At 49.0% G+C, this 26,922-nt stretch overlaps 1 protein-coding gene across 1 annotated transcript in view; it reads right to left on the bottom strand.

The window, feature by feature from the left end:
* Nucleotides 1–19,759, bottom strand: part of DNAI2 (dynein axonemal intermediate chain 2) — a 40,133-nt gene extending 20,374 nt beyond the window's left edge. Inside the window, exons 1-4 of the mRNA XM_030206579.1 lie at nt 19,328–19,759; nt 9,663–9,850; nt 6,395–6,556; nt 1,501–1,622 (exon numbers count right to left, since the gene is read on the bottom strand). Of these exons, the coding sequence (XP_030062439.1) occupies nt 1,501–1,622; nt 6,395–6,556; nt 9,663–9,845 (467 nt within the window). The 5' untranslated portion in view covers nt 9,846–9,850; nt 19,328–19,759. The remainder of the gene's footprint in view (nt 1–1,500; nt 1,623–6,394; nt 6,557–9,662; nt 9,851–19,327) is intronic.
* Nucleotides 19,760–26,922: the final 7,163 nt, after the last annotated feature.

The raw sequence follows: 26,922 nt of genomic DNA, 5'->3' as shown, positions 1-26,922 counted from the left end.
TTAGAACGTTCACGGTGCGTTTTATTATATTAGATATCCTTTCAGTCTTTGGAATCCTTGGTCGTCCTCCCACTTTTATTTCATTTCTTTCTTTTTTACATATACTTTTTCATGGATTTTTCTTTTGCATTATTTTTCTATTGCAACATTTCCCTTCTCTATAGTTGGTCATTCTCATTTCTATTTTTTATTTTTATTTTTTCAGTTGCTCTTATCAGCATATTTCTGTTTTCGTAGTGGAGAACTATTGTATAGGTGGGTGCCTTTTGAATCATATTATTGAAGATGGTTGTCTGTTGTTCAGTTTGCTGTTGTGTTTATAATTACTTTCCTGTACTTTTTATAAACATTTTTTTTTTATTTATTTATTTATTTTTTTTTGGATGTTCTCAAATCACTTTTCTGGATTTTTTAAATATGTATTTGTATATTTATGTTGTGGATATATTAACCACTTGTGATCAATATATATGATGTCTGCAATCTCTGACTATCTAACTCAGCTGTCCACTCTGTGAGAAATCATACCTATTCATTCATGAATAGTGAGTCTGTGGGATTTTGATGTTATAGATTTTAATGTTATAAATTTATATGTGATCATATTTTTAATGTCATCTGGTTCTTGATGTTACAAATTTATACGTGACTATATTTTTAAAGTCACCTTATTTTTTACTTTTTTAATTTATGTAATTTCTATGTTATTATGCTATTTTTATTATCTAGATGTTAAGATCTACTACTTATTATTTTGTCTTTTAGCCCCTGAAGCAGCCCAGTTGGGCGAAACACGGCCTGTGTTGGGCTACTGTATGCATATTTTAACTCTTGTTATATCAATAAAATATATTTTGGTTTATTAACGATCTTATATATATATATATATATATATATATATACAGCATACACAAACATCTACATTTGTCAACGATCTGCTCCGTTTATTTTCCACCAATTAGGAGTTATGCACGTAACTGCCCTTAGGCACCTGCATTTGAAGCAAACTTTTGGCTGGTGTAAATGCAAGCACCTAAAGTAAGGCAGTGCACACGCCCAACTGCCTGACATGCCCCTCCCAGGTCCATGCCTCCTTGGAGCTGTGCGCTCTGGAATTTGAGTGCACAAGGCAGTCACAGAATCGGTGCTTAGTGCACATCACTCCAGCCCTAACTTCTGACAATCTATTGAGAATTTACCCCCTTACTGTACTATGAGTCAGATACTGAGTCCCTGACCCAAGAAATAAAGAGATGACTCAGCAAACAGAGGATACTGTATACATAAGAGCGAAGAGGTGTGATCCACTAGGGACCTATCTCTGTGACATGACATGCACGTCACTTGGCCAGATTCTGGGTCCCCAGCACAGGTGAAAAATCTGGTTTCATCCGTCTTGATGTGTCTCGGTATCCCCTACAGCAATACTTTCAACGCATGCCAAAGACATCAAGTTAATTGAACAACGGGATTTTAGGCGCAAAAGGTCTCCAGTATCACCTGAAGATGTTGATGGTCTTTGCTGAAGGAGCCTCATCTGTTCCCTCCACCGCAGTGTCCTCATCAAAGTATTCTTCGTATATATTGATTGCATTATTCTGTTTGATACAATGCTCCATCACCTGGTGCATGAACAAAAGACAAGCTAGTCACAATTCTGCCTACCTTTCAAGTGAGAAGAGAAGGAAAAGGGGTGAAGAGTGGGCCCGATAGTTCAGCTGTCACATGTTCTCAGGCCTCTTGACATCACTTTTGCAAAAACTCACCAACTGCAATTCTTACAAGTCATCTATTGCTGATCCATCTTAAAGAACTCCTAACAACACTTCCTGAGGGGCTGATGACTTTCAATGACTATCACAGATTGCAAGGATCACTGGAAACTGTGTTAATCATTTTGCATAATATCGCGTGCTTCGTAGCTCATTCTCTAAGGTACATTAGGGGGAAAAGCTTTTGCATCTATGCAGCTTTGTAAAAGGATCCTAAAGTTTGCATCTGAGAGGGTAAAATCTAAACCCCTTCATCTATGCTGATGACGTCACCATATTCATCCCATTCCATTCTAACCTTGATGAAATATCGGAGAAAATAAACACTGGCATGAACATCCTAGCCTCCTGGGCTAACGCTTTCAAGATGAAACTGAATAAAGAAAAAACTCAGTGCCTCATCCTCTCATCACAACACTCCACCCTGCTCTCTACCACCCTGATCACCCCCGACGTTACAATCCCAATATCCGACAATCTAAAAATCCTAGGTGTAACGTTAGACAACCACCTAACTTTAGAAACTCATGCAAAAGCCACGATGAAGAAGATGTTCAACATGATGTGGGTACTGAAAAGAGTCAAACCATTCCTTCCCCCCAAAACTTTCCGCAATCTGGTACAATCCACAGTACTCACCCATGCCGACTACTGCAACAGCACTGGTTGCAAAGCCCAAATCCTGAACAAACCGCCCAAAACACAGCAGCCAGACTCATTTTTGGCAAATCACAATTTGAAAGCGCAACTCCACTCCGTGAAAAACTCCACTGGCTCCCTATCAAAGAGCGAATAAATTTCAAAGTCCACACATTGATACACAAGTATCCTCCTTGGAGAAGCCCCAAGCTACATGACCAGTTTGATCGATCTTCCAGCCAGGAACGGGTCCAAATCTTCTCCAACATATCTCAATCTTCACCTTCCCAGCTGCAAAGGTCTCAAATACAAAACCTATTACGCATCCAACTTCTCAGGCATAGGCAGCCAACTCTGGAACGCCATACCAAGACACATCCGAACAACCAAGGAACACCTACCCTTCCGAAAGCTGCTGAAAACTTACCTCTTCAAACAAGCCTATCCAAGTGACCCAACTTAATTCACAAACCTAATCCACACCACTAACACTACCCTTATCTCTTTCCCTCCCCCCACATCTCTTCCTCTTGTCCTAATCTACACAATTGTGTTATTTCTGTGATACTTTGTACCATACATTGTAAGCCGCACTGAACCTGATATCAAGCGGGAAAGAGCGGGGTATAAATGCTACAAATAAATAAATAAAGTGTCTTGTCCAAAATCACAAGCAGCAGCAGGTGGGATCTGAATTCTGGGTTTTCTGGTTCTCCGTCCACTGCTCTAACCTCAACGCTATGCCTTCACACCACTAATCTTTGTCTAGATAACTTTTCTAAGTAACAGTACCACAGGGACTCAGTTACAAGGGACAAGGTTGTATACTTCACTAAGACTCCATGTAGGAAGGGGGATTAGGGCCAGATTAACCGCAGGTCAAGCAGGAGACTACCCTAAGAATGCAGTCAGTGATGGAAAAGAAACACTTCAGGGACTCCAGCAGACTTTCCAACTCTAGAAACAGGAACCTGGGAACTATCAGACACTGCAGAACACAGCCAGGCACTCGAGAAGATTTTCTGTGCAGCAGATGGCTTGGTGCTAGACTTACGGACTCCACTTTACACCCCAGGATAGGAATGCCACAGTTGGCCTTGCTGAGTTTAAAGGGGGTTTGGACAGATTCCTGAAGGAAAAGTCCACTGAACATTATTAATTTAAATTTTTGTTTTTGGGTTTTTGCTGGGTTCTATAGAGGCCTGGATTGGTCACTGTCAGAGACAGGATGCTGGGCTTGATGGTCTTTTCCCAGTATGGCGGTGCTTATGTATTTATAAATAACCCCAGGGCCAGCCTGATCACTATTTGGCAGGGCTTTGATGGGGTTCTTGGGGGTACTGAGTACCGGCACCTTTTCCATTATCTGCTAAAATTGACCCATGGTTCCCAAGTTTTAATGAACGAGCTCAGGCTCTACACACCAATTCTGCCTTGCCATAGATTATGTGACTGGTTGAAGGGGGCCTGGCTATTGTGGGGTGGGTCCCTCAGTGATCACCCCACCCCTGAAGGGTGGCCTTGCATTTGAGTACTGGCACCTTTTTTTGCTAGAAAAAATGCACTGCTATTTGGTCTAGGCATCCACCAAGGCTGGCAAAATTTGGGAGGGGCAGCATCAGTGCAGAAGTTAGCAACTCTGAACAAGAATCGGGCCAGCCTGCGAGGAGCCGTGAACATCTGTGCTCAGGACTATCATATCCTTATGCCCTGCAAAGTTTGGAGGACGGGGAGGAGGGAGGGAAAGGACGGGGAGATGCTGGATACTTCAGGGGGAGTGGGGATAGGTAAAGGGCCTTGAGCCACTCCTGGGGGGGGGCACATGGTTGAAGGTTCGCCTAGGGCATCAGATACTCTTGGCCGGTCTGGCTAAGCTGAGCGTCAGTGGTATCAGCAGTTCCAACATTCCTCTTTGTCAATCAGAGACAAGAACGGCGTAACATTAGGAACAAAGTGACCACGGGAAACATTTTCATTCATGACAGATAAGCAACCAGTTATTCTTTCTACGCCACAGTAAGGAACCTGCGGTAATGTGATGCCGCAGACAGGCAGGGAGTGCTTTCAGACACAGGCAGACAAAGGGGTAAGAGTAAACAGAATTATTCTTTATCACTGTGTTCTAACATACAAATGTTCCATCACAACTTAGTGCAGTGCTGTCAGTGTTCTTGTCGACCCTAAGGAAGCAGTCTAACTAGGGCTGGCTCCTGGCTGCACCCCAAACACAATGTTACTATTCCAAATCAAAAAGACAACTTCAGACCGCCCAAAACACGGCAGCCAGGCTTATATTTGGAAAAACGCGATTTGAAAGCGCAAAACCCCTCCGTGAAAAACTGCACTGGCTCCCAATTAAAAAACGTATTGCTTTCAAAATCTGCACCATGGTTCATAAAATCATCTACGGCGAAGCCCCCGGATACATGACAGATCTACCAACCAGAAACACAATCGGATCAACACGAACATACCTAAATCTCCACTAGCCAAACTGCAAAGGACTCAAATACAAATCAACCTATGCATCCAGCTTTTCCTACATAAGCACACAACTATGGAACGCACTACCCAAAGCCGTGAAAACAACGTATGACCACCTAAACTTCCGGAAATCACTAAAAACTTACCTGTTCAAAAAGGCATACCCTACCGATCCAACTTAAATGCCTGAACTCTGCAACACAATGAAACCAAAGCACGTAATGGATATAACTCTTCCGCTCTACAATTCCCTAATGTGTCTGTTCCACATGAACCTTATCCTACCACAACATCATTTTGGCGAATGTCCCTCCGGTACTATGTAAGCCACATTGAGCCTGCAAATAGGTGGGAAAATGTGGGATACAAATGTAACAAATAAATGAATAAACACGGTCCCACACAGGCTTGCCTTCAGCCCGGACACACAACATGCAAGTCAAGGTAACTGCAGAAACTTTCTACCTTGACTGTCTTTCCCACGTAGACTCTGGAGATATAACCTTGAGGGCCACTCTGCTTCCCCGAGCCTCCCCTAGGTACTATAGCCCAGCCAACTACTTGGAAGCAGTAGCGTGGCCAGAGTTTAATTTTTAGATGGGCCTGGAGGTGGACTGGGTGGGCACAGGCCTCGCATTTCCTCTCCACTCGCTACCACCACCTCCACCCCTGCTGCCCGCCGCCGCATTTCCTCTCCATCCACCCACCACCACCGCATTTCTTCTCTACCCACTATCCCCCCCCCCCCCCCCCCGACAGCCCCCTGCACATGGTCAGTTCTGGTCATTTTTACTGACCTGAAGCGCAGTTCTCCCTCCAGCACCGGTGATTCCCATAGCCAGCCTTCTGCCAGCGCACGTCGTCGGAGCCTCTTCTCAGGCGCGTCCCGCCTACTCTGCAACTTCCTGTTTTCCGCAAAGGTGGGATGCAGGAAATTGCAGAGTAGGTGGGACGTGCCTGAGAAGAGGCTCCAATGACGCGCACTGGCAGAAGGCTGGCTATGGGAATCGCTGGTGCTGCTGGAGGGAGACCGGCGCTTCAGGGCAGTAAAAGTGAGCAGACCACGCGGACGGGGAGAGCAGGCAGAAGAGGCTGGGTGGGCCTGGAGCATAAGTGGCTGGGCCTGGGCCCGTCCAGGCCCTCCCATGGCTACGCCCCTGCTTGGAAGGATTCCTTCTCTCACAGACTTCCTCCAGCAGACCTCTGTATTCGAGGTCTCACTCCTGGGGACCTCTTGCCTCCCTGCTCTCCTCTTTCTCAGGGCATTTAACTACCTCCCTGCCTGAGCCCCGCCCTTCTGACTCTGTCTCCTGCTCAGTGGGCTAGCACCACCTGCTGTAAGGTGGTTTAACTGCAATTATCAGTGAGGGAGTTGCTCTCAGGGACACCCTGCTGCTATATCACTTCCTCCCTCACAGAACCATAAAGAGATAACATACACGGGCAGGTCAAAGGTAGGAGTGACAGACAGACAAAAGAGCGTGAAACGTTGCTCTTACACTGCCCAGCTGTACGATGGTATTCACATAGTTTTCTTCCTTCTCCACTTTTTTCCGATAACGGATGGTCTGCTCTACTTCATGAGGGTTGATGTCCTTAGGCCACCCACCTTCCACGTGGTTGATACCCCGGGATTCCATCTCAAACCTTTCTGTGTTGACCTAAAACAGAAAAACAGAGAAAGAGAGAGAATGAATGAAAACTAAGAAAACATATTTGCTGTGCTGGGAGATTAAAGCAGGCTGAATCCGGTGTACAAAGCGCTTCAACAAATCCACGGAACAGAGCATGAGCGCGAAGCAGCCAGACGTCAGACTCACAGAAACAGAAGCCTGCGCGGCCGCGTTGCTGATCTGCAAGGGCAGGCTTCTACAGGGAATGTTGCTAGTGGAGAAGTGGCCTAGTGGTTTTTTTTTTTTGTTACATTTGTACCCCGCACTTTTCCCACTCATGGCAGGCTCAATGCGGCAGGCTATGGAGGGTTAAGTGACTTGCCCAGAGTCACAAGGAGCTGCCTGTACTGAGTTCGATTCCCAGCACAGGCAGCTCCTTGTGACTCTGGGCAAGTCACTTAACCCTCCATAGCCTGCCGCATTGAGCCTGCCATGAGTGGGAAAAGTGCGGGGTACAAATGTAACAAAAAAAAAAAACATGGGATATTGTTACTATTTGAGATTCTGGAATGTTGCTGTTACTTGAGATTCTACATGGAATGTTGCTACTATTGAGATTCTGTTGCTACTATTGGAGATTCTACATGGAATGTTGCTATTTCACTAGCAACATTCCATTTTTAGATTGTGAGCTTTTTGAGCAGGGACTGTCTTTTCATGTATGGTGTACAGCGCTGCGTATGCCTTTGTAGCGCTATAGAAGTGATAAGTAGTAGTAGTAGTAGCAGTAATGTAGAAGCTTGCCCTTGCAGATCAGCAATGCGGCCGCGCAGGCTTCTGTTTCTGTGAGTCTGACGTCCTGCAGGATGTCAGACTCACAGAAACAGAAGCCTGCGTGGCTGCATTGCTGATCTTCAAGGGCAGGCTTCTAGATGGAATGTTGCTAGTGGAGGAGTAGCCTAGTGGTTAGTGTAGTGGACCATGGGATGTTGTTACTATTTGAGATTCTGGAATGTTGCTATTACTTGAGATTCTACATGGAATGTTGCTACTATTGGAGATTCTACATGGAATTCCACTAGCAACATTCCATTTTTAGATTGTGAGCTCTTTGAGCAGGGACTGTATGGTGTACAGCGCTGTGTATGCCTTGTAGCACTATAGAAGTGATAAGTAGTAGCAGTAGTACAGCTGACAAACATTTAATAGCAAAGTTTAATGGCGCTAGTCAGTGAGATGAAAAAAGCACTTGCAGTGTCAGCGATCGGTGACAAATCAGATTAATATTAATTATTGAAAGAACTACTGCTACTGCTAAGATATTAAACAGTGTCAAACGTTTATGGCCTAATGTTCAAGAAATTAGAGAGTGAATTAGAACTATGTTTATTCTGTCATTAAAGGGACAATAGTATCTCTTTGCAAACCTATCTTGTTAATCATTTGGAATATTTTCTTTCAATGGTTTAAGGTGTATCTGCATTGGGGGGCCTGAGAAGTAATAGTAGTTATCAAATTTTATTTTATTTATTCTTCCTATATATTTTTTGGCGTTCTTTGCTTGTTTTTTGTGTTTTTAATGATTTTGTAAATCGCTTTATTTGCTAAAGAGGTGATTCATCAAATTTGAAGAAACATAAACATAAAAGAAATAGAATATAATTAAGTAATAGCTTTCGACAAGCATCAGCAAACTCAGAGACACCTCCTTGGTCCCTCATACAAGGAGATTAGGAATTTGCTGCTGTTCAGGGCTGTAACACCCCTGACATTTGATGTCAGCCATCCTTGGGAAGGTCCTGTTGAGCAGTGTTTCTCCAGCTAGACCTCGGGGCACACCTAGCCTGTCAGGTTTTATTTATTTATTTTATTGCATTTGTATCCCACATTTTCCCACCTATTTGCAGGCTCAATGTGGCTTACAGAGTTTGGTTATGACATAATCATTCCATGATATCGGTTACAATTAGTAATGTTCAAAGATTAGGTAAGGGAAGAGAGAAGGAAGGTGTTAGGCAGGGTAGAAGGTGGACTGTAATAACTGTGTGGATTGGTGAGGTAGTTTTGTAAGGCTATGGGTACTCTTTGTAGGCCTTGTGGAAGAGATGTGTCTTCAGGGATTTGCGGAAGTTAGTTATTTCGTCAATAGCTTTCAGGGCTGTAGGTAATGCATTCCACAGGAATAGCCATAATGAATATACATGAGACTGATTTGCATGCATATTCGCTGTGGCTATCCTGAAAACCTGACTGTCTGGGTGTGCCCAGAGGACTGGGTTCAGATAATTTTACCCCCACCCTCACCCACTCTACCCCAGGGAAAGATGTTCCATTTACGCATTCCCCTCTTTCTCTACAGGGCTACTGAAGGGGGGGGGGGCAAAATTTCCTGGGCCCAGGCCTCCAAAGGGGGCCCGGCACTGGGGTCTCTCTCTCCTGCTCCTGACAGGACCTGATTGATCACGTCCCGACTGGAGCAGGAGAGAGAAAACTCTAACGCCAGGCCCCCCTTGGAGGTTGGGGAGGACCCGGAGCTTCCTCCACCGCTGCTCTTCTGCCCATTGCTGAGCGGCTGCTTTTCCTCTCAGGCGCGTATGCTCGGTTTTGAAACCGGACATGCCCTGAGAGGAAAAGCAGCTGCAGGGCAGGCAGTCAGTGCTGGAGGAAGAAATACCTGCCAGCCAAGGTATTTCAATCCTGTTGCGGAAGCGGCAGCAATCGTAGGGGGGAGTGCCAGCGGTCGACGATTTGGGGGGGAAGGGCCAAGGTATGTGGAGTTGTGGCAGGGGACAGGGAGGTGGGGCAAAATGTGCCCCTGCCCACTTTGGGCTCTCCCTCCCCAATTTTTGTGGTCTGGCTACGTGACAGTGACTGGGGGGGGGGGCGGTCATGGGAGCGGGCCCAGCAGCAGTGGCCCTGCCCCAGGACTGTCTCAGTCTCTCAGCGGCCCTGGCTGTAATTCATAATTTGACTGTATGCCACTTTGAATGGAGGGTGACACTTGGAATAGAAAGATATAAAAGTTAAATTAAATGAAAAAAAAAAAAACCTTTAATATAAGTGTTCATCTTCACGGAAAGAAGTTTGCAGCATTACACTGCCGTTTCTTTCGTTCCAGTGTCTGCAATATCTGGGACGTCTGAAGGGAGTTTACCTCATGTTCCGACATGTCTTGGGAACACTGGCTTGCCGTGTCGCATGGGTTCCTCTCTATGAAGTTCAAGGCCTGGGCGGGATCTGGGAGGATATCCACATGGAGCTCAGCTGGACGGTCTGAGAAATTACACTGCCGGCCAAATTCACTGCGCTTCCTTGTGTAAATGTAAACAATTTCCATGGTGCCTGTAGAGAAATGTTTTTAGAAGGGTAGCCGGTCATATTTTTGTGCAAGCTATTTTGCTTTCCTTTTTTTTTGTTGTTGTTTTCTACTTAGAGGCAATCCCAGTCATACCACCAGGTCCCCCTTGACTCATTTTGAGTCCCCCTTGAGTCCAAGCTTTTTGTCTTTTTTTTTTTAATGACAAAAAGCTTGGACTCATTATTAACCAGATAAAGCAGCTATAAGTCTTGGAGATCCACTTTCATATCCTCTGAGGCATCTGGAGATGTTCAGCAAAGGGAAAACACCTCATCAGCATTTGCACTACTGCGGGTGGTACCCTGGGTAACAAATGAATGTCAATAGCACCCTCTTATCAGCTGTTCCCAGCCCCAGAGGTATGAGGTCTTCTTGCAACCTTATTCACACTTTAGTAGCAGGGGCGTAGCTACTGTGGGGCCACGGGGGCCTGGGCCCCGTAGATTTGGCCCTGGATCCTCCTGCCGACGACCCTCTCGACCCCCCCTCCCGCCGCCAACCCGCCGTTGCCATCTGCTACCTTTGCTTGCGGGGGACCCCAACCCCCACCAGCCAAAGTCTTCTTCCTTCGTTAGGTTTCCGAGTCAACGTGCAGGACGTCAGACTCGGAAACCAAACGAAGGAAGAATACTTCGGATGGCGGGGGTTGGGGTCCCCTGCCAGCAAAGGTAGGCGACGGCGGAGGCGGGCGGGGTCGAGAGGGGCAGCGGTGGGGAGAGGGGGTCAAAGTTGTTCGTGGTGCTGGCAGCGGCGAGGGCTCTGGACCCCCCTCCTGCTGCCAACCTGCCGTTGCCGTCTGCTACCTTTGCTGTCGGGGGACCTCAACTCCCGCCTGCCAAAGTCTTCTTCCTTCGTTAGGTTTCCGAGTCAACGTGCAGGACGTCAGACTCGGAAACCAAACGAAGGAAGAATACTTCGGATGGCGGGGGTTGGGGTCCCCTGCCAGTAAAGGTAGGCGACGGCGGGGGCGGGCGGGGGCGGGCGGGGTCGAGAGGGGCAGCGGTGGGGGGAGGGGGTCAAAGTTGTTCGTGGTGCTGGCAGCGGCGAGGGCTCTGGACCCCCCTCCTGCCGCCAACCTGCCGTTGCCGTCTGCTACCTTTGCTGTCGGGGGACCTCAACTCCCGCCTGCCAAAGTCTTCTTCCTTCGTTAGGTTTCCGAGTCAACGTGCAGGACGTCAGACTCGGAAACCAAACGAAGGAAGAATACTTTGGATGGCGGGGGTTGGGGTCCCCTGCCAGCAAAGGTAGGCGACGGCGGTGGCGGGCGGGGGGGTCGAGAGGGGCAGCGGTGGGGGTGGGGTCAAAGTTGTTCATGGTGCTGGCAGCGGCGGGGGGGGGGGGGCAAAAATGTGCCCCCTCACCTCGGGCTCTGGACCCCCCTCCTGCCAAAGTCTGGCTACGCCCCTGCTTAGTAGTAGGGCCCCAGATAGATTGGGAACAGCAGTGCAAGTCAGGATATCATCAGTGACTCAGAGTTCTTGGTGATGCCTCTCGTTGCACAGCACACCTCATCCTGCTCTAAACCTGACCCTGCAGTTAACTTCCACCCAAGATATACGAATACTTCCAGAATATTAGTGCAGCTCAGCACAGGGCAATGGTAAAATCTTTTTCACATTTTTATGTTTCAGAGGAAGTGGAAAGATACCCGTTTCTAAAACAGCCACACCATCTTGGCTCTCAAACCATGGATCAACCCAATGCTTGCCCATTTCCCCTGTAAATGTTTCATAAGTACGTAAGTGTTGCCATACTGGGACAGACTGAAGGTCCATCAAGCCCAGTATCCTGTTTCTGACAGTGTCCAATCCAGGTCACAAATACCTGGCAAGATCCCAAAAAAGTACAAAACATTTTATGCCGCTTATCCCAGAAATAAGCAGTGGATTTTCCCCAAGTCCATTTTAATAACGGTCTATGGACTTTTCCTTTAGGAGGCCATCCAAACCTTTTTTTTAAACCCTGATAAGCTAACCGCCTTTACCACATTCTCTGGCAACGAATTCCAGAGTTTAATTACACGTTGCGTGAAGAAACCTTTCTCCGATTTGTTTTAAATTTACTACTTTGTAGCTTCATCGCATGCCCCCTAGTCCTAGTATTTTTGGAAAGTGTAAACAAGCAATTCACGTCTACCCATTCCACTCCACTCATTATTTTGCAGACCTCTATCATATCTCCCCTCAGCCGCCTTTTCTCCAAGCTGAAGAGCCCCAGCCGCTTCAGCCTTTCCTCATAGGGAAGTCGTCCCATCCCCTTTATCATTCTCGTCACCCTTCTCTGCACCTTTTCTAATTCCACTATATCTTTTTTGAGATGACGTGACTAGAATTGAACAGCTGGCACAGCAGAGCTCACTATTCCTTACGGTCAACCCTTCTTTTTTTTTTTTTTTTTTATTTTAAGATTTTACACTTTATAATCAAGTACATACTTGTTTGAAAAGCAATACATTGCAAAACTGATATAAGGAAAATAAAAATAAATTGCAAGAAAAACATTTAACTTCATGCTCAAGTCCACAATTGGAAACAAGGTATTGGAAATGGAATATATTTGAAGTATTTTTATCAGGATGGAGCTAGTAAAGATAACAGGTCAGTGTTTGAGAGCGTTTAAACATAATCAATGGGTAGATGTTTAAATGCCCCTATTCTGCCTTGAAGTAAGAAATGTTGTTAGTTGAGCCGGATCAAAAAAAGTAAATTTATTTGACTGGTATCTTACCACACACTTACATGGGTAGCGCAAGAAAAATGTGGCTCCCAGCTGAATTACTGCTGGTTTCATTAATAGGAATAATTTCCTGCGCTTTTGTGTCTCTCTAGAAACATCAGGAAACATTTGAACTTTCTGACCTAGAAATGTTATGTCCTTATTCTTGAAGAACATAGACATCAACCATTGCTTGTCTGGTGCAAGCGCCACAGTCACTATTAACGTAGTTGGAATTATATCTTCAATGTCTGTAGTTTCTAGTAACGCTGTAACATTCATTAATTGGTCTTGTTCTTTTTTATCAGAATCTTCTTTAATTGGAAGATAGTAAACATATGTAAAAGGAGGAATCAACTCTTCTTTTATCCCAAATATCTCCATCAAATATTTCTTCCACATTTCTCTAGGGGGTTTGGTTATATGTTTAGGGAAATTTAACAAGCGTAAATTATTACCTCTAGCAGTATTTTCAAGAAGTTCAGTTTTTCTCCTTAATGAAGATAAGTCCTTCATCATTGCCTCCTGGTGTGTTTGAAGTATTTTTATATCTATATCATTTTTCTCCCTTGTCTTTTCCAATTCCCCTACTTTTATGTCCAACTTCTTTATTTTTTCCTCATGATTTTTCATTTCCTGATTTAATGTATTTATCTGAGGAGTAAGTGACTTTCCTAAGTCTGCTATCAGAGTCCACAAAGAGTCCATAGTTACTTCAGCTGGTTTGAGCATTTGAAAAGAAAAAAGTGGTGGTATTATTACCTCTTCCTGTAAGGACAGATCCGTATTCAAACCAGCAACACTTCGCACCGTAGTAGTTGATATAATCGGCGTTTCAATCAAGGCACCCTGCTCTCCAAACGGTCGTTGTTCTGCCTCCCGACTCTGGTCGGTCTCACCACTCTCTGGGGAACGGTCTAGAGTCGTCTCCGAAGGAGTGCTAAAGCCAAAAGGCTGAGGGGGCGGTTCCCGTATGTCGGGGCTGAGCGTGAGCTCGAGCCCAGGAGACGCCGCTGTGCTTCCATCTGCACTAGCGTGTATCAGCGGGCTGACTCCCGACAATCCAAACGCAGTAGATGATGGTACTGCAGTCATCTGTAAAAAGGACCGAATGTCTTGAGACGAAGATACCGTGCGTTCTGGGGCCCGGGAAGCGGACTTGCCTCGACGCTTCGGCATCTCTAAAGGTAACGTTAGAGAACTGCAGGAACACTGCCTGTTAGCGTATTAGCTCGGCAGCCATCTTGTTTCCACGGTCAACCCTTCTTTTGCAAAATCACCTCTTCCTCTAAAGCAGTGTTTCCTAAATTGGTCCTGAAGTACCTCCTTGCCAGTCAGGTTTTCAGGATATCCACAATGAATATGCATGAGACTGATTTGCATACACTTCCTCCACTGTATGCAGATATCTTCCGTGCATATTCATTGTGGATATCCTGAAAACCTGATTGGCAAGCAGGTACTCCAGGAACAACTTGGGAAACACGGCCCTAAAGTCAGCTGTGTGTGCTAAGTCGCCCTGTGGGTTGTTTCAGAGTGAAGCTAGAACAGTTATCTGATGATGAACAGTCCAGCAACTCACTGACTTACGTTAACCTGTACCGCTGGCAGTGGTTACTGAAGGTAAGAAGTTGTTGGAAACTTGTGCCTCCATCAGGGTGAAGTAAAAAAGTGAAAATTAACAAAGGACTTACTGATTTGTACCTGCCGCTGCAAAAAAAACAGACAGCTAAGACCTGTCGCTTCTTCCGCTATAATATTAGCAAAATTCGCCCATTCCTCTCTGAACAGACCACCCGAACCCTCGTCCACTCGCTCGTTACCTCTCGTCTTGACTATTGCAACCTTCTCCTCGCTGGCCTCCCGCTTAGCCACCTATCCCCCCCTTCAATCTGTCCAAAATTCCGCCGCACGTCTCATCTACCGCGTGAACCGATACTCTCATATCACCCCTCTCCTCAAGTCGCTTCACTGGCTCCCGATCCGCTACCGTATACAGTTCAAGCTTCTCCTATTGACCTTCAAGTGCACTCAATCTGCAGCCCCCCCCATTACCTCTCTACCCTCCTCTCCCCGTATGTTCCCACCCGTAACCTCCGCTCTCAGGACAAATCACTCCTATCTGTACCCTTCTCCACCACCGCTAACTCCAGACTCCGCCCCTTCTGCCTTGCATCGCCTTATGCCAGAGCCCATACGCCGTGCGCCCTCCCTGCCCATTTTCAAGTCCTTACTCAAAGCCCATCTCTTCTCCCTTGCTTTTGGCGTCTAACCACCTTCCCCTTTCCTGATACCTACACTGGCTACATAGCTTGTTACCGTTAGATTGTAAGCTCTCTTGAGCAGGGACTGTCCTTCCCCATGTCTAAACTTGTACAGCGCTGTGTAACCCTGGCAGCGCTATAGAAATGCTAAGTAGTAGTAGTAGTAGTGAATCAAAGGGATACTGGAATGGTAAGATGTGCGGAAATAAATCAGCAATCTTACATGTTCAGAGTTCACTGGTACACTAATAAAATACAACAAAAAGGCAGAACAATTAGCAAGTAATAATCAAAGCAACTGTGAAATGGATCAGTTGGCAACTTTGGTTCACTTAAGGCAGGGGTAGGCAACTCCGGTCCTCGAGAGCCGCAGGCAGGTCAGGTTTTCAGGATATCCACAATGAATATGCAGGAGATAGATTCGCAAGCACTGCCTCCATGGTATGCAAATCTATCTCCTGCATATTCATTGTGGATATCCTGAAAACCTGACCTGCCTTCGGCTCTCGAGGACCGGAGTTGCCTACGCCTGACTTAAGGCATTAAAGCCCAGATGCACAAAACCTAAGGAGCCAGCAGCATGGTTTTTACACTGGTTTAAGCTGGTTTAGCAAACAAGGAGTAAAGCGAGACATGCACAAAAGGTTTCTCTGAGTTCTTTTCCTGTCACGGTAGTGGCTAACAAAATTTGTATGCAAAGCTATTATAATGATCTAATTACTATACAAATGTGCATGCAAAGTGATGCATAATCATTTTCCCAGTGATGCACAGAAGCAGCTCCTACCTTTACCGTGGAAAATTTAACAGGTGGTCAGGAGCTGCCGGGTACTACCTAGAATGACAGCTGAAAGAGTGGAGGGAAGGGGTGAAGGGAAGAATCCAGCTCGGCAGAGCTTTGAAGATCTGGACCCTCACTGAACTGCTTGCCCACAGTGCTTCCAGCCTAGCACAAAGCCCCACTTGGCCTCCCTTTCTCTGCTGGTATTTCTGGAGGGGTTGGCCCGATGATCCAAAAGCAGAAAGAAAAAAAGATCAAGCTTGAAAGCGGAAGCGCCAGCTCCTAATAGAAAAAGTTTTTTACATTGTCGGGGCGGCCGGTGCAGATAGAAGAGGTAGGAAAGAGGAGAGATCCCGATCTTCCGGGACCAGGGTGTGGGCTCAGGTGTTCGGCAGGGAGCAGCATATGGGACACATGCAGGACATACAAATGGCAATGAAAGGGGAACCCACAGAGGCTGCAGCAAGAGCTGGCCTGGCAATGTTCACCTACGATCAGGGGCATTGGCTTGCTCTCTGCCCGGAGGAGCAAGAAAAAGACGAGGGATCCCAGGAAAGACCAGACCAGCACTGAGGCACCGGGAGAAAGAGCGGAAAACAAACAAAACAAAAAGGCTTTCATACATGCAGCTTGTCTGTGTGAATAAAAGCTGTCTGTGGCATGCGCAGAGCAGCCACGCTTAGCAATTGGCTGCTCTGCGCATGCTCAGCTGACCGACTGACTTCACCCCCTATGGAGGAAATCGCATGTAAATAAGCTAACAGCGAGCAGCTCATTTGCATGCGATTTCCTACGTGCGTGCCCGGCTTTTTAAAAATCAGTGAGTGGCAATGGTGATCGGTAAGGTAGGAAGTATTTGCATGGAGTTTAGTGCACTGGGCCTAAGACAATTGAGTATTTTTATTTGGATTTTGGACATTGCTTCTTCCCAAACCTTCTGCCAATATAACTCTGTTTTAACACTTGAAAATTAACATTACCCCAAACAATTAAAAACAAACATCCCTGATATTCAAAACTATTTACCCGGCCAGGAACGGCACCTGGGCGGTTAAATGGCACTTAACCGTATATCCAGCGATATTCAGTGGAGGGATAGCCAGATATCCCCAAATATTCAATTCATAACCAACTATTGTAAGCGACCTCATCGCACCACTTAAAGAGCTGGTATATCTTTGGCTGGTTTAAAGTTAACCGGCTATCTCCAAATATCGACTTAGCCAGTTAACTTTAAACTGGCTAAAAAAGTAAACCAGCTATCCAATGCTGGTCACTGGAAATTGCCCGACATTGAATATCCAAGCTGACCGCTGACCATCTGAACACTGACCGCACCCTCCCCATCTGAATATTGGCTCTAAAGTGTCTGGAGTGGAGGTGTAGCCCTAATAGTTAATGCAGTCAGTCCTGGCCTGAGAATTGGGGAGGCCGGGGTTCAGATTCCCAGTGCCGCTGAGAGACTGGGCCGGGCCCAGGGCAAGGACGCCCCCGAGGCCGCCGCGCTGCAGTCCCCAGACGCCCACCCCCAGCCCCATCGTCAACCCCCCCGCCGTCCGCCACCAGGCCCCCCTGCATTCAAATCATAGCGCCTCACCTCCGTGTGAAAGCGCAGCGGCAGATCGCCTCCCTTTGGGCCTTCCCTTCCTGTGTCCCACCCTCGTGGAAACAGGAAGTTACAACAGACGAGGGCGGGACACAGGGGGGGAAGGCCCGAACAAAGGCGATCTGCCGCTGCGCTTTCACATGAAGGTGAGGCGCTGTGATTTGAATGCAGGGGGCCCGGTGGCGGACGAAGGTGGGGCTGTCGAGAGAGCCGAGTGCGGGCGGGTGAAACCAGGGACTGCGGCGCCGGGGAATTTTGTCCTCCTTGCCCCCCCCCCCCCCCCCCCCCTCTCGGCGGCCCTGCAGATTCCACACTCCTTGTGATCTTTGGCAAGTCACGTAACCTTCCATTATCTCAGGAAAAAATTCAGAGGCTCTTTTAGAGGGCATTAGAATCTGTGATTAATGTGCCTTAATGCTGGACTTTCCCAAATGCTAAGCCCAAATTCAATGTGGCAGTATTTTGGGCTTTTTAATTTTGCAGGCTCTGTGCTGAATTTTCCATTAATGTGTGGGACTTGCAAAAAATTAATATGGGAGCACTTACCACCTCCTATTTAAGAGGCACTGATGCCCCAATATCAAAAGCAAATGTGGGCGCTACAGACTTTTAGCTTCATACTAGCATCCGCGTTTGCTCCCATATCACAACTGGTGAGTGCATAAAACAATGAGCTTTTTGGCTCTGACCGCAAATAGCATGCAAATGCATGCAACACAGGGTATTATCTATTCCTCCCCAATGCTCAGCGGACAGCGCACTAAACATTGGCGCTGCTCCTGCGGCAAACCCAATGCCAGCTCAGAGCTGGCATTAGGGTTTGCACAGCATTGAGGAAGAATGGGGAGCCCTGTCCAGTATGCATTTGCATGCTTACAGGCCTCCCACCCCTAGACACTGGACCTCCAGCTTTCCTAATCCCCCCCCCCCCCCCTGACAAATTTCCTTGGTGGCCCAGTGGCTTTCTCCCTAACCTTCTTACACAAGGGCACAAGGGGCTGGAGGTCCAGTGGACATCTAGCCCCCTAATCCCAATTTCACTGAAAAAATGTCCCTGGTGGCCCAATGGGCAAATCTACCGCCACCTGCCCTGGTGGCCTAGTGCTCCCCAAATCCCCTTTAGAGGGGAGGAGCGAGTAGCACTCCTTCCTCCTGGAGCACTGCCTTCAAAATGGTGGCACCCTGACCTGCCCAATGCATCTTGGGATGCACAGGGTGTGGCTTTAATAACATATAAGGGAAAATCTCCCTTATATGGTATTGAAGCCCTGCAGCCCTGCCCAGTGCATCCCATTTTGAAGGCGGCACCCCAGGAGGAAGGAGTGCTACTCGCTCCTCCCCTCTAAAGGGGGTTTGGGGAGCACTAGGCCACCAGGGCAGGTGGGGGTAGATTTGGCCACTTGGCCACCAGGGACATTTTTTAGGTGTCATGGGGAGGGGTTTGGGGGCTAGAGGTCCATCGGACCTCCAGCCCCTGTGCTCTTGTATCCAGCGGGTGGAGAAAGGGAGAAAGCCACTGGGCCACCAGGGAAACATCTGTGGGAGGGGGGTTGGAGGTCCACCAGATCTCCAGCCCCTTGTGTGCAGGAAGGGGGGTGGGGGTAGAAGCTCCGCTTTCACAGTCCGGACCTGTCAACAACTTCTGCGGGAGGATTGTGCCTTGGGCCGTGTCAAAACTAATAGCGTGCATAAATTTGCATGCAATTAGTTTTGGTCATCGGGGCTTTAATTCCTCTCGCTGTTCCAGGGCTAATTTTTCAACGCTGTTTGGAACAGAGCAGGGAATTTTCTCATCGACCTCTAAGTGCTCCCATGTTAACTCAGTGTTAGCCAGTAAGCGTGCACTAATTGTGAATGCATTAGCTGCTTAACGATTCCATGCCATTTTCTACCCACGACACACCCACTGTAAAAAAAAAAAAAAATTAAATAACATTTTCCACCCATAACACATCCATTCTAAAAATATATATTTTAAAATAGCTAACAGGCCAATAACAGTAGCCTGTTTTTGCATTATGGTTTAGCCTCCTTTAGTAAAAAAGACCCCTTAGATTGTAAATCCTCCAGGAACAGAAAACCTCCTGTAACTCACCTGGAGCTACTAGTGACACACAGTTTGAGAAGCAGCTTTAGTGGACTTACTCCCCCTTTTAAGGCTGAAGCTGTGATCAGCAAAGTCTCCGTTCCTGATGGGCTGAATCAGCGGCATTGTTATACCATAGTAACCAAGGCAGTGACATCACCCGTTACCAGGGAAACCAAGCCACGCCCCCCACGCCGAACAGTCCTCCTTAGTACTGAGGGACCCGGAAGTGGAACCGGACCGGAGTCGGAAGCCCCCCTTCCCTCCCTCCTCGTCTTTGAAATCTCCGTCAGCGGGGGCCACTCATAACAGCTGTCAATCGCGATCCCCCCCCCCCCCCGGCGTTTTCCGTCGGTCACCTCCCGCCACGCCGGAAACAGGAAGTTACGTCAGATGAGGGACGGACGCAACGGCGGGAATGCGTCGAGGCAGGGGCCCGAGGTGTTGCTATAAATGGGTCGATGGACGCGTCCGGGGGAAGGAGAGGAGTCGAGGGGGCCCCACTGGGCCGGCTTCCACCTCGTTAACGACCCCATGGTGGGGTTGTCCGGGACTCGGAGTCAGGACCTTGCGCGTGTCTAGTGAAGCGCAGCGCGAGCGCCTGCGGACCGCCCTCTAGTTTACCCTCGCGCGCGTGCAGGGACGGACTGCCACGTGCTCACGTACCGCGCCTTAAATCTGCTAAATCAAATGCAAGACATTTCTTTTGCATTTAATCTGGATGAGTCTCACTCACACGCACAAGGAGTGACTCGGGCTGCACATACTGCAGCGGGACATGTTTTTGTTTGCATTTGTATCCCACATTTTCCCACCTATCACTCCTACTAGTTTCTATAGCGCTACTAGACGTACGCAGCGCTGTACACCTGAACATGAAGAGACAGTCCCTGCTCCACAGAGCTTACAATCTAATCAGGACAGACAAGGACAAAGAGTAGCAAGATTCTGGAATCTCAAAGACTACTACTACTTACCATCAGTGGCGTAGGAAGGGGGGGGGCGGGAGGGGCTGTCTGCCCCGGGTTCCGGGGCAGGAGAGAGCAGGGAACCAGCGAGGCCGACGCAGCTCTGAGTGATGTGCACTCAGGGCGGATCGGCCCTCCCGCAGGTATGAATGCGGTCCAGTGGGGAGGGGTTTCGCGGGCCGGAGGGGGGGTGCGCAGCGGCGACCCGCCCTGGGTACCATTTGCCCTCGCTACAGCACTGCTTACCATTTCTATAGCACTACTAGACATACGCTGTGCTGTACACTGGACATAGAAAGACAGTCCCTAAAGAGCTTACAATCTAATTAGGCCAGTCAGACCGGACAAACAAGAGATAAGGGAATATTAAAGTGAGGATGATAAAATAAGGGTTAGGAGTTAAAAGCAGCATCAAAAAGGTGGGCTTTTAGCTTAGATTTGAAAACGGCCAGAGATGGAGCTTGACGTACTGGCTCATGAAGTCTATTGCTACCCTAGCTGAGATAATATTTACCCATCTCTCAGACCTCACATGCAACTTGTTTTCACATCAATCACCTTACTTTGCCTTACCCCTCACTACCAATTATAATGTTCTAGTACATATTGTGTTGTCATTGCAAGTAGTATATACCATGCCATACTTTGTATCGTTGTTCGAATATTTCTACTGCTCTAATTGCCTACTGCTCATGTTTGATCTATTCTTACTGTACACCACCTCGAGTGAATTTCTTCAAAAAGGCGGTAAATAAATCCTACAGGAAGCAAGCTTCCAATTACAGATCATTCTTTCCCAGGTTTTTATTAGTCCACCATAATGGAAGAGACCCAACTGGCAAAGCTGAGGAAATAGTGGAAGAAATAAAAATAGGGATAAGTAAAAAAAAAATAATAAATAAACCATAATAGCAGTTCCCGCAAATCCTCTTAACATGCAGGAGAACTTGTCAGTAGTTATGAAGTCCACTGGAAACCTGAGGCTCCAGCGTCGTCTCGGTGCTCACAAACGGAAAAAGCTGCTGCGGTTCAAAGAAAATACATATACAACACCCTTATATTTAATGAAAACAACATAGAAATCTAAGGAAGAATCAAGATGGCGTCAGTAGCGGATGTGTGCTCCCAAAGCTCCTGAGACACATCGTTGTTTTTTTCGAGAGAAGTTCTTTTCCCCGATTTCAAAATGGGGAAAAGAAAGGGGAAGACGGCGGTTCCTACCTCCGTGGTTCCGCCGACGACGCCAATCTCCCGACAAACAACTTTGGAAATCTTCGGAATTGGGAGCCATGGTGAACAGTTTACTGCTTCGACGGGTTCGGCTGTTTTAGAAGCGGACCGCAGCATTGAAGGAGCGACGTTGAGCCCTCCTTCTTACACCGCTCCTCCACAACCCGGAAGCGAAAGATTTCCTGAAGGGCCACGGCAGTTGGAAATGCTATTTGCAACGCCGTTGGGAGGAGGACCTTCAGGCACTTCAACCCCGGGAAAGGAGATAACAACGCAGGAGCAATTGCTGGTCAATGCCCCTGCTCCCCGAGGTTCCGCCGCCGAGAGTAATGGAGGAATACAGAGACCTTCAGTGGTGACTATGAATTCATTATGGGACGCAATTCAAGGGGTTAATAGTACATTCCATATCATCAAGCTGATCAATCCATAGACTGGTGGGTTGTGTCCATCTACCAGCAGGTGGAGATAGAGAGCAAACTTTTGCCTCCCTATATGTGGTCATGTGCTGCCGGAAACTCCTCAGTATGTTCTCTATCTCAGCAGGTGGTGGTCACACACAGCAGCAGCTCTGGCTAGGCCTCCAAGCCTAATCCTTAGGTTTTGTTGAGGCCTGGGGTTGAGGGCTCTTTTGAGCAAGTGCAAACCTGGTGGTGCCAGGTCCCTCCTTTTCTCCCCCCTCCCGCTGGCTCCGCCTAAAAAAAAAAAAAAAAAATTTTAAACGTCCTTAAAGGCGTTTATTTCGACGTTTATTTAAACGTTCATTGCAGCTACTCACTGGGACACCAGTTCGTTACAGCTCGGAGCGGCAAGCAGGTAATTTTTACCTTTTTATAGCGGGCAGGGGGTTCCCCGATTCTTCTCCTCGTGGCATATGGCGTCGGAGGGCGAGGGCGCAAAGGGTCGCTCCCCGGATCGCTTGAGCGCTTCTAGAGGGGATGCGGGGGTCTTACAGCCTGATTCGCCCTTGTTGGGTGACAGTTTCGTGACCGATGAATGTCCCGGTCCTTCCTCCGGCGTGGCGGTTTTTCCCGCCATAAACGCCCATCCCCCGCTCCTCGCCTCCGCCATCTTGGCCGGCCACGCGGCTCGGACGGCTTCTTCGGGGCCGCCCTTGAGGTTGGAGACATTAATGCCATGAACGCCCTTAATTTGGGCGAGGGCACAAAGCGGCTAAAGTAAGCGCCGCTCTTCCCGCGCGGCTCCTTCGCGGAGTGTCGCGCCGGACGCCATTTTGGATGCGCAGCATGTTTCTCCCCCGCTCTTGCGAGCGCCGGTTGAGGGTGCGTCTAGGGCTGTTGCCCAGGCTGCGGAAGTGCACAGTCTGGGGGGTTTCTCCCCCGAGTTTGTTTTGCTGCTGCATCAGGCTTTCCTCATGCACAACGCTGCCCCTGCTCCCTCTTCTGATAAAGAGGTTGAGGTTCCCAGAGGTAACGCCCTCGGGTTGATTTCCAGGCCTTGGAGGACTGTGTCTCCTCCGATGTAGATGAGGGCAGCGTGTCTGAGGTCTCCCAACGGTCCTTTGCGGATTCCTTGGAGGAGACGGATCCCCGCTCGGATGGAGCGGATGACCCCTCTGCAGCGCGTTTAGCCCAGAGGATTTGCCCAACCTGTTAGTGCAGGCCATGGGCATTTTGAAGATTTCCTCTCCGGAGGACGTCTCTCCCTCAGCCCCTGTTGGCTCTGCCATTATGCTGGGGACGAAGCGCCCGCCTAGAACCTTCCACGTGCATGATGCCATGCACACCTTAATTTCGGCTCAATGGGATGTCCCGAAAGCGAGCCTCAAGGTGGCTAGGGCTATGTCCCGCCTCTATCCTTTACCTGAAAGTGAACGTGAGGCCTATCTGTGGCCTACTGTGGATTCTTTAATCACTGCGGTGACTAAGAAAACGGCTTTGCCGGTGGAAGGTGGCACGGCCCTAAAGGACGCCCAAGACAGAAGATTGGAGGCGGCCTTAAGGTCGTCCTTTGAGGCAACTGCTTTAAGTTTGCAGGCCTCGGTTTGCGGTTCCTATGTGGCCAGGGCGTGCCTGACTATGGTGCAGCGGGCTTCCCCCTCGGATCATTCCTTGAGGGTTGATTGGCCGGCCCTGGAATCGGGCCTAGCCTATTTGGCAGACTTGCTGTATGATGTCTTGAGAGCCTCAGCTAAAGGCATGGCTCAGACAGTCTCTGCGCGGTGGTGGCTTTGGCTGAAACATTGGTCTGCTGACCACGCCTCTAAATCCCGCCTGGCTAGATTGCCTTTTAAAGGCAAGCTGCTCTTTGGGGTCGAGCTGGACAAAATCGTGACCGATCTCGGCACGTCTAAGGGCAGAAGTTACCAGAGGTCAGGGCTCGGGCTAGTACTCGTCCCGGTACCTCCAGAGGACGGTTTCAGGAAGCCCGTCGGTACCGCCCGGGCAGGTCGGGCTCCTCTGCCCCCTCTTCCTTCAAGAGGTTTTTCTCCCCCAAGCAGCATTCATTTCGCAGAGACCGCCGTCCCGGAGGTGCTCCCTCCGGTCCTCCCCCAGGGTCTCGTACCCAGTGACGGGGCCTTGGTCCACGCCCCAGTGCAGATTGGAGGACGGCTGTCCTCGTTTCTGGGTGAGCGGACCACAGTAACTTCACAAGCTTGGGTGCTGGAAGTCATCAGAGACGGCTACAAGCTAGAGTTCTGCCGACCCTTAAGAGACGGGTTTGTACTCTCTCCCTGCAAGTCTCCGGTCAAAGCTGTGGCAGTGCAGCAGACCTTGGACAACCTGATCCGCCTGGGTGCGGTTGTTCCGGTGCCAAAAAAAAAAAAAAAAAAATCAGATTGGCAAGGGACGTTACTCCATTTACTTTGTGGTACCAAAGAAAGGAGATTCTGTCCGGCCTATCCTCGACCTCAAAGGGGTCAATCGGGCCTTGAAAGTGGAGACTCTCCGCTCTGTTATAGCGGCAGTGAAGGCAGGAGAGTTCTTGGCTTCCTTGGGCATCTAGGAAGCGTACCTGCATATTCCCATCTGGCCTTCTCTCCAACGCTTTCTGCGTTTTACAGTCCTGAGACGACACTTCCAGTTCAGAGCCCTCCCTTTCGGGTTGGCTACTGCTCCGCGGACCTTTTCCAAAGTAATGGGGGTCATAGCGGCCTTCCTGCTAAAGGAAGAAGTACAAGTCCATCCTTATCTGGACGACTGGTTGATCCGAGCCCCCTCTTATGCAGAGTGCGGCAAGCTATGGACCGGGTAGTTGCTCTTTTGAGCTCCCTAGGATGGATCATCAACTGGAAGAAGAGCCAGCTGCGCCCGACTCAGTCCCTGGAGTATCTGGGAGTTCGATTCGACACCCAAGTGGGCAGAGTGTTCCTGCCAGACAATCGGATTGTCAAGCTTCAGGCTCAGGTGGACTAGTTCCTAGTAGCCTCTCCTATTCGGGGCTTCGGACTACGTGCAGCTGTTGGGCTCTATGACGGCCACGATGGAAGTAGTGCCCTGAGCCAGGGCTCATATGAGACCACTACAGCTATCTCTGCTGTTGCGCTGGACTCCGATGTCGGAGGATTATGCTGTGCGCCTTCCCTTGGACCCAGCAGTGCGCAAGGCGCTGAGCTGGTGGACGCAGACAGTCAAGTTGTCTGCAGGAATGCCTCTGGTGACCCCGGAGTGGATTGTCGTCACGACAGACGCCTCTTTGATGGGCTGGGGAGCCCAATGCTTGGGAAGGACAGCGCAGGGGCTCTGGTCTCCTGCAGAGGCAAGTGGTCTATCAACCTCCTGGAACTCAGAGCCATTCGGTTGGTGTTTTTGGAGTTCATCCCGGTACTGGTGTTGAAGCCTGTACGGGTCCTGTCGGACAATGCCACGGCTGTGGCTTATATCAACCGCCAGGGAGGTACCAAGAGCGCCCCTCTAGCCAAGGAGGCTATGAGTCTAGGCCAGTGGGCGGAAGCGAACCTGGAGCAGCTTTCAGCGGCCCACATTGCCGGAGTCATGAATGTCAAGGCGGACTTTCTCAGTCGCCATACCTTGGAGCCCGGAGAGTGGCAACTATCTGCTCAGGCGTTCTTGGACATCACGAAGCGCTGGGGCCAGCCGAGCCTAGATCTGTTGGCGTCATCGGCCAATTGCCAAGTGCCGCGCTTTTTTCAGCAGAGGACGGGACCCTCGATCCCTGGGAGTAGATGCTCTTCTCCAACAGTGGCCGACACAAGAGCTTCTCTATGTGTTCCCGCCCTGGCCCAGGTTGGGCAGGGTGCTAGACCGGGTGGCAAAGCATCCCGGCAGGGTAATCCTGGTGGGTCCGGATTGGCCCAGACGTCCCTGGTATGCGGACTTGATCAGGCTCTCAGTCGACGATCCTCTGCGGCTCTCAGTGGAGCAGGGCCTGTTACATCAGGGTCCCGTGGTGATGGAGGATCCCTCCCCCTTTGGTCTTACGGCCTGGCTATTGAGCGGCAGCGTCTGAGGAAGAAGGGCTTCTCAGACAAGGTCATTGCCACTATGCTAAGAGCGAGGAAGCGCTCTACTTCTACTGCTTACGCCAGGGTTTGGCGTATCTTTGCAGCGTGGTGTGAAGCAGGCTCACTTTCTCCCTTCACTGCTCCAATTTCTTCAGTGTTGGCGTTCCTGCAAGAAGGTCTGGAGAAAGGCCTGTCGCTCAGTTCCCTTAAAGTCCAGGTAGCAGCTCTGGCTTGCTTCAGGGGCCGCCTGAAGGGTGCTTCCCTGGCTTCGCAGCCAGATGTGGTGCGCTTTCTCAAGGGAGTTAATCACCTGCGCCCTCCTCTGCACTCAGTGGTGCCTGCGTGGAATCTCAACCTGGTGTTAAGAGCCTTGCAGAAGCCGCCTTTTGAACCCTTGTCGAGGGCATCTCTGAAAGACCTGACGTTGAAAGCAGTCTTTTTGGTGGCTATCACTTCAGCCAGAAGAGTTTCCGAGCTCCAGGCGCTCTCATGTCGAGAGCCTTTTCTGCAGTTCACTGAGCAGGAGTGACTATTCGCACAGTGCCTTCCTTCCTGCCCAAGATTGTTTCTCGCTTCCATGTGAATCAGCAGCTCTGTCTCCCTTCCTTTCGGAGGGAGGACTACCCAGAGGAGTACTCTGCTCTTAAATATCTGGATGTGAGACGAGTCATCATCAGATACTTGGAAGTGACCAATGATTTCCGGAAATCGGATCATCTGTTTGTCCTGTTTACAGGTCCTCGTAAGGGTCTGCAGGCTGCTAAGCCTACAGTGGCAAGATGGGTCAAGGAAGCCATTGCAGCGGCTTATGTGGCCGCAGGGAAGGTGCCGCCTATCCAGCTGAAGGCTCACTCCACGAGAGCTCAGGCGACCTCGATGGCAGAGGCCGGGTCCGTCTCCTTGGAAGAGATATGCAAGGCGGCAACTTGGGCTTCGGCTCATACATTCTCCAAGCATTACCGTTTGACTGTGGCTGCACG

The sequence above is a fragment of the Microcaecilia unicolor genome, chromosome 6 (genome assembly GCF_901765095.1).
Source record: "Microcaecilia unicolor chromosome 6, aMicUni1.1, whole genome shotgun sequence".
NCBI classification, from domain to species: Eukaryota; Metazoa; Chordata; class Amphibia; order Gymnophiona; family Siphonopidae; genus Microcaecilia; species Microcaecilia unicolor.
The sequence above is the reverse complement of the archived record's forward strand: the minus strand, read 5'-3'. Positions and strand labels throughout refer to the sequence as shown.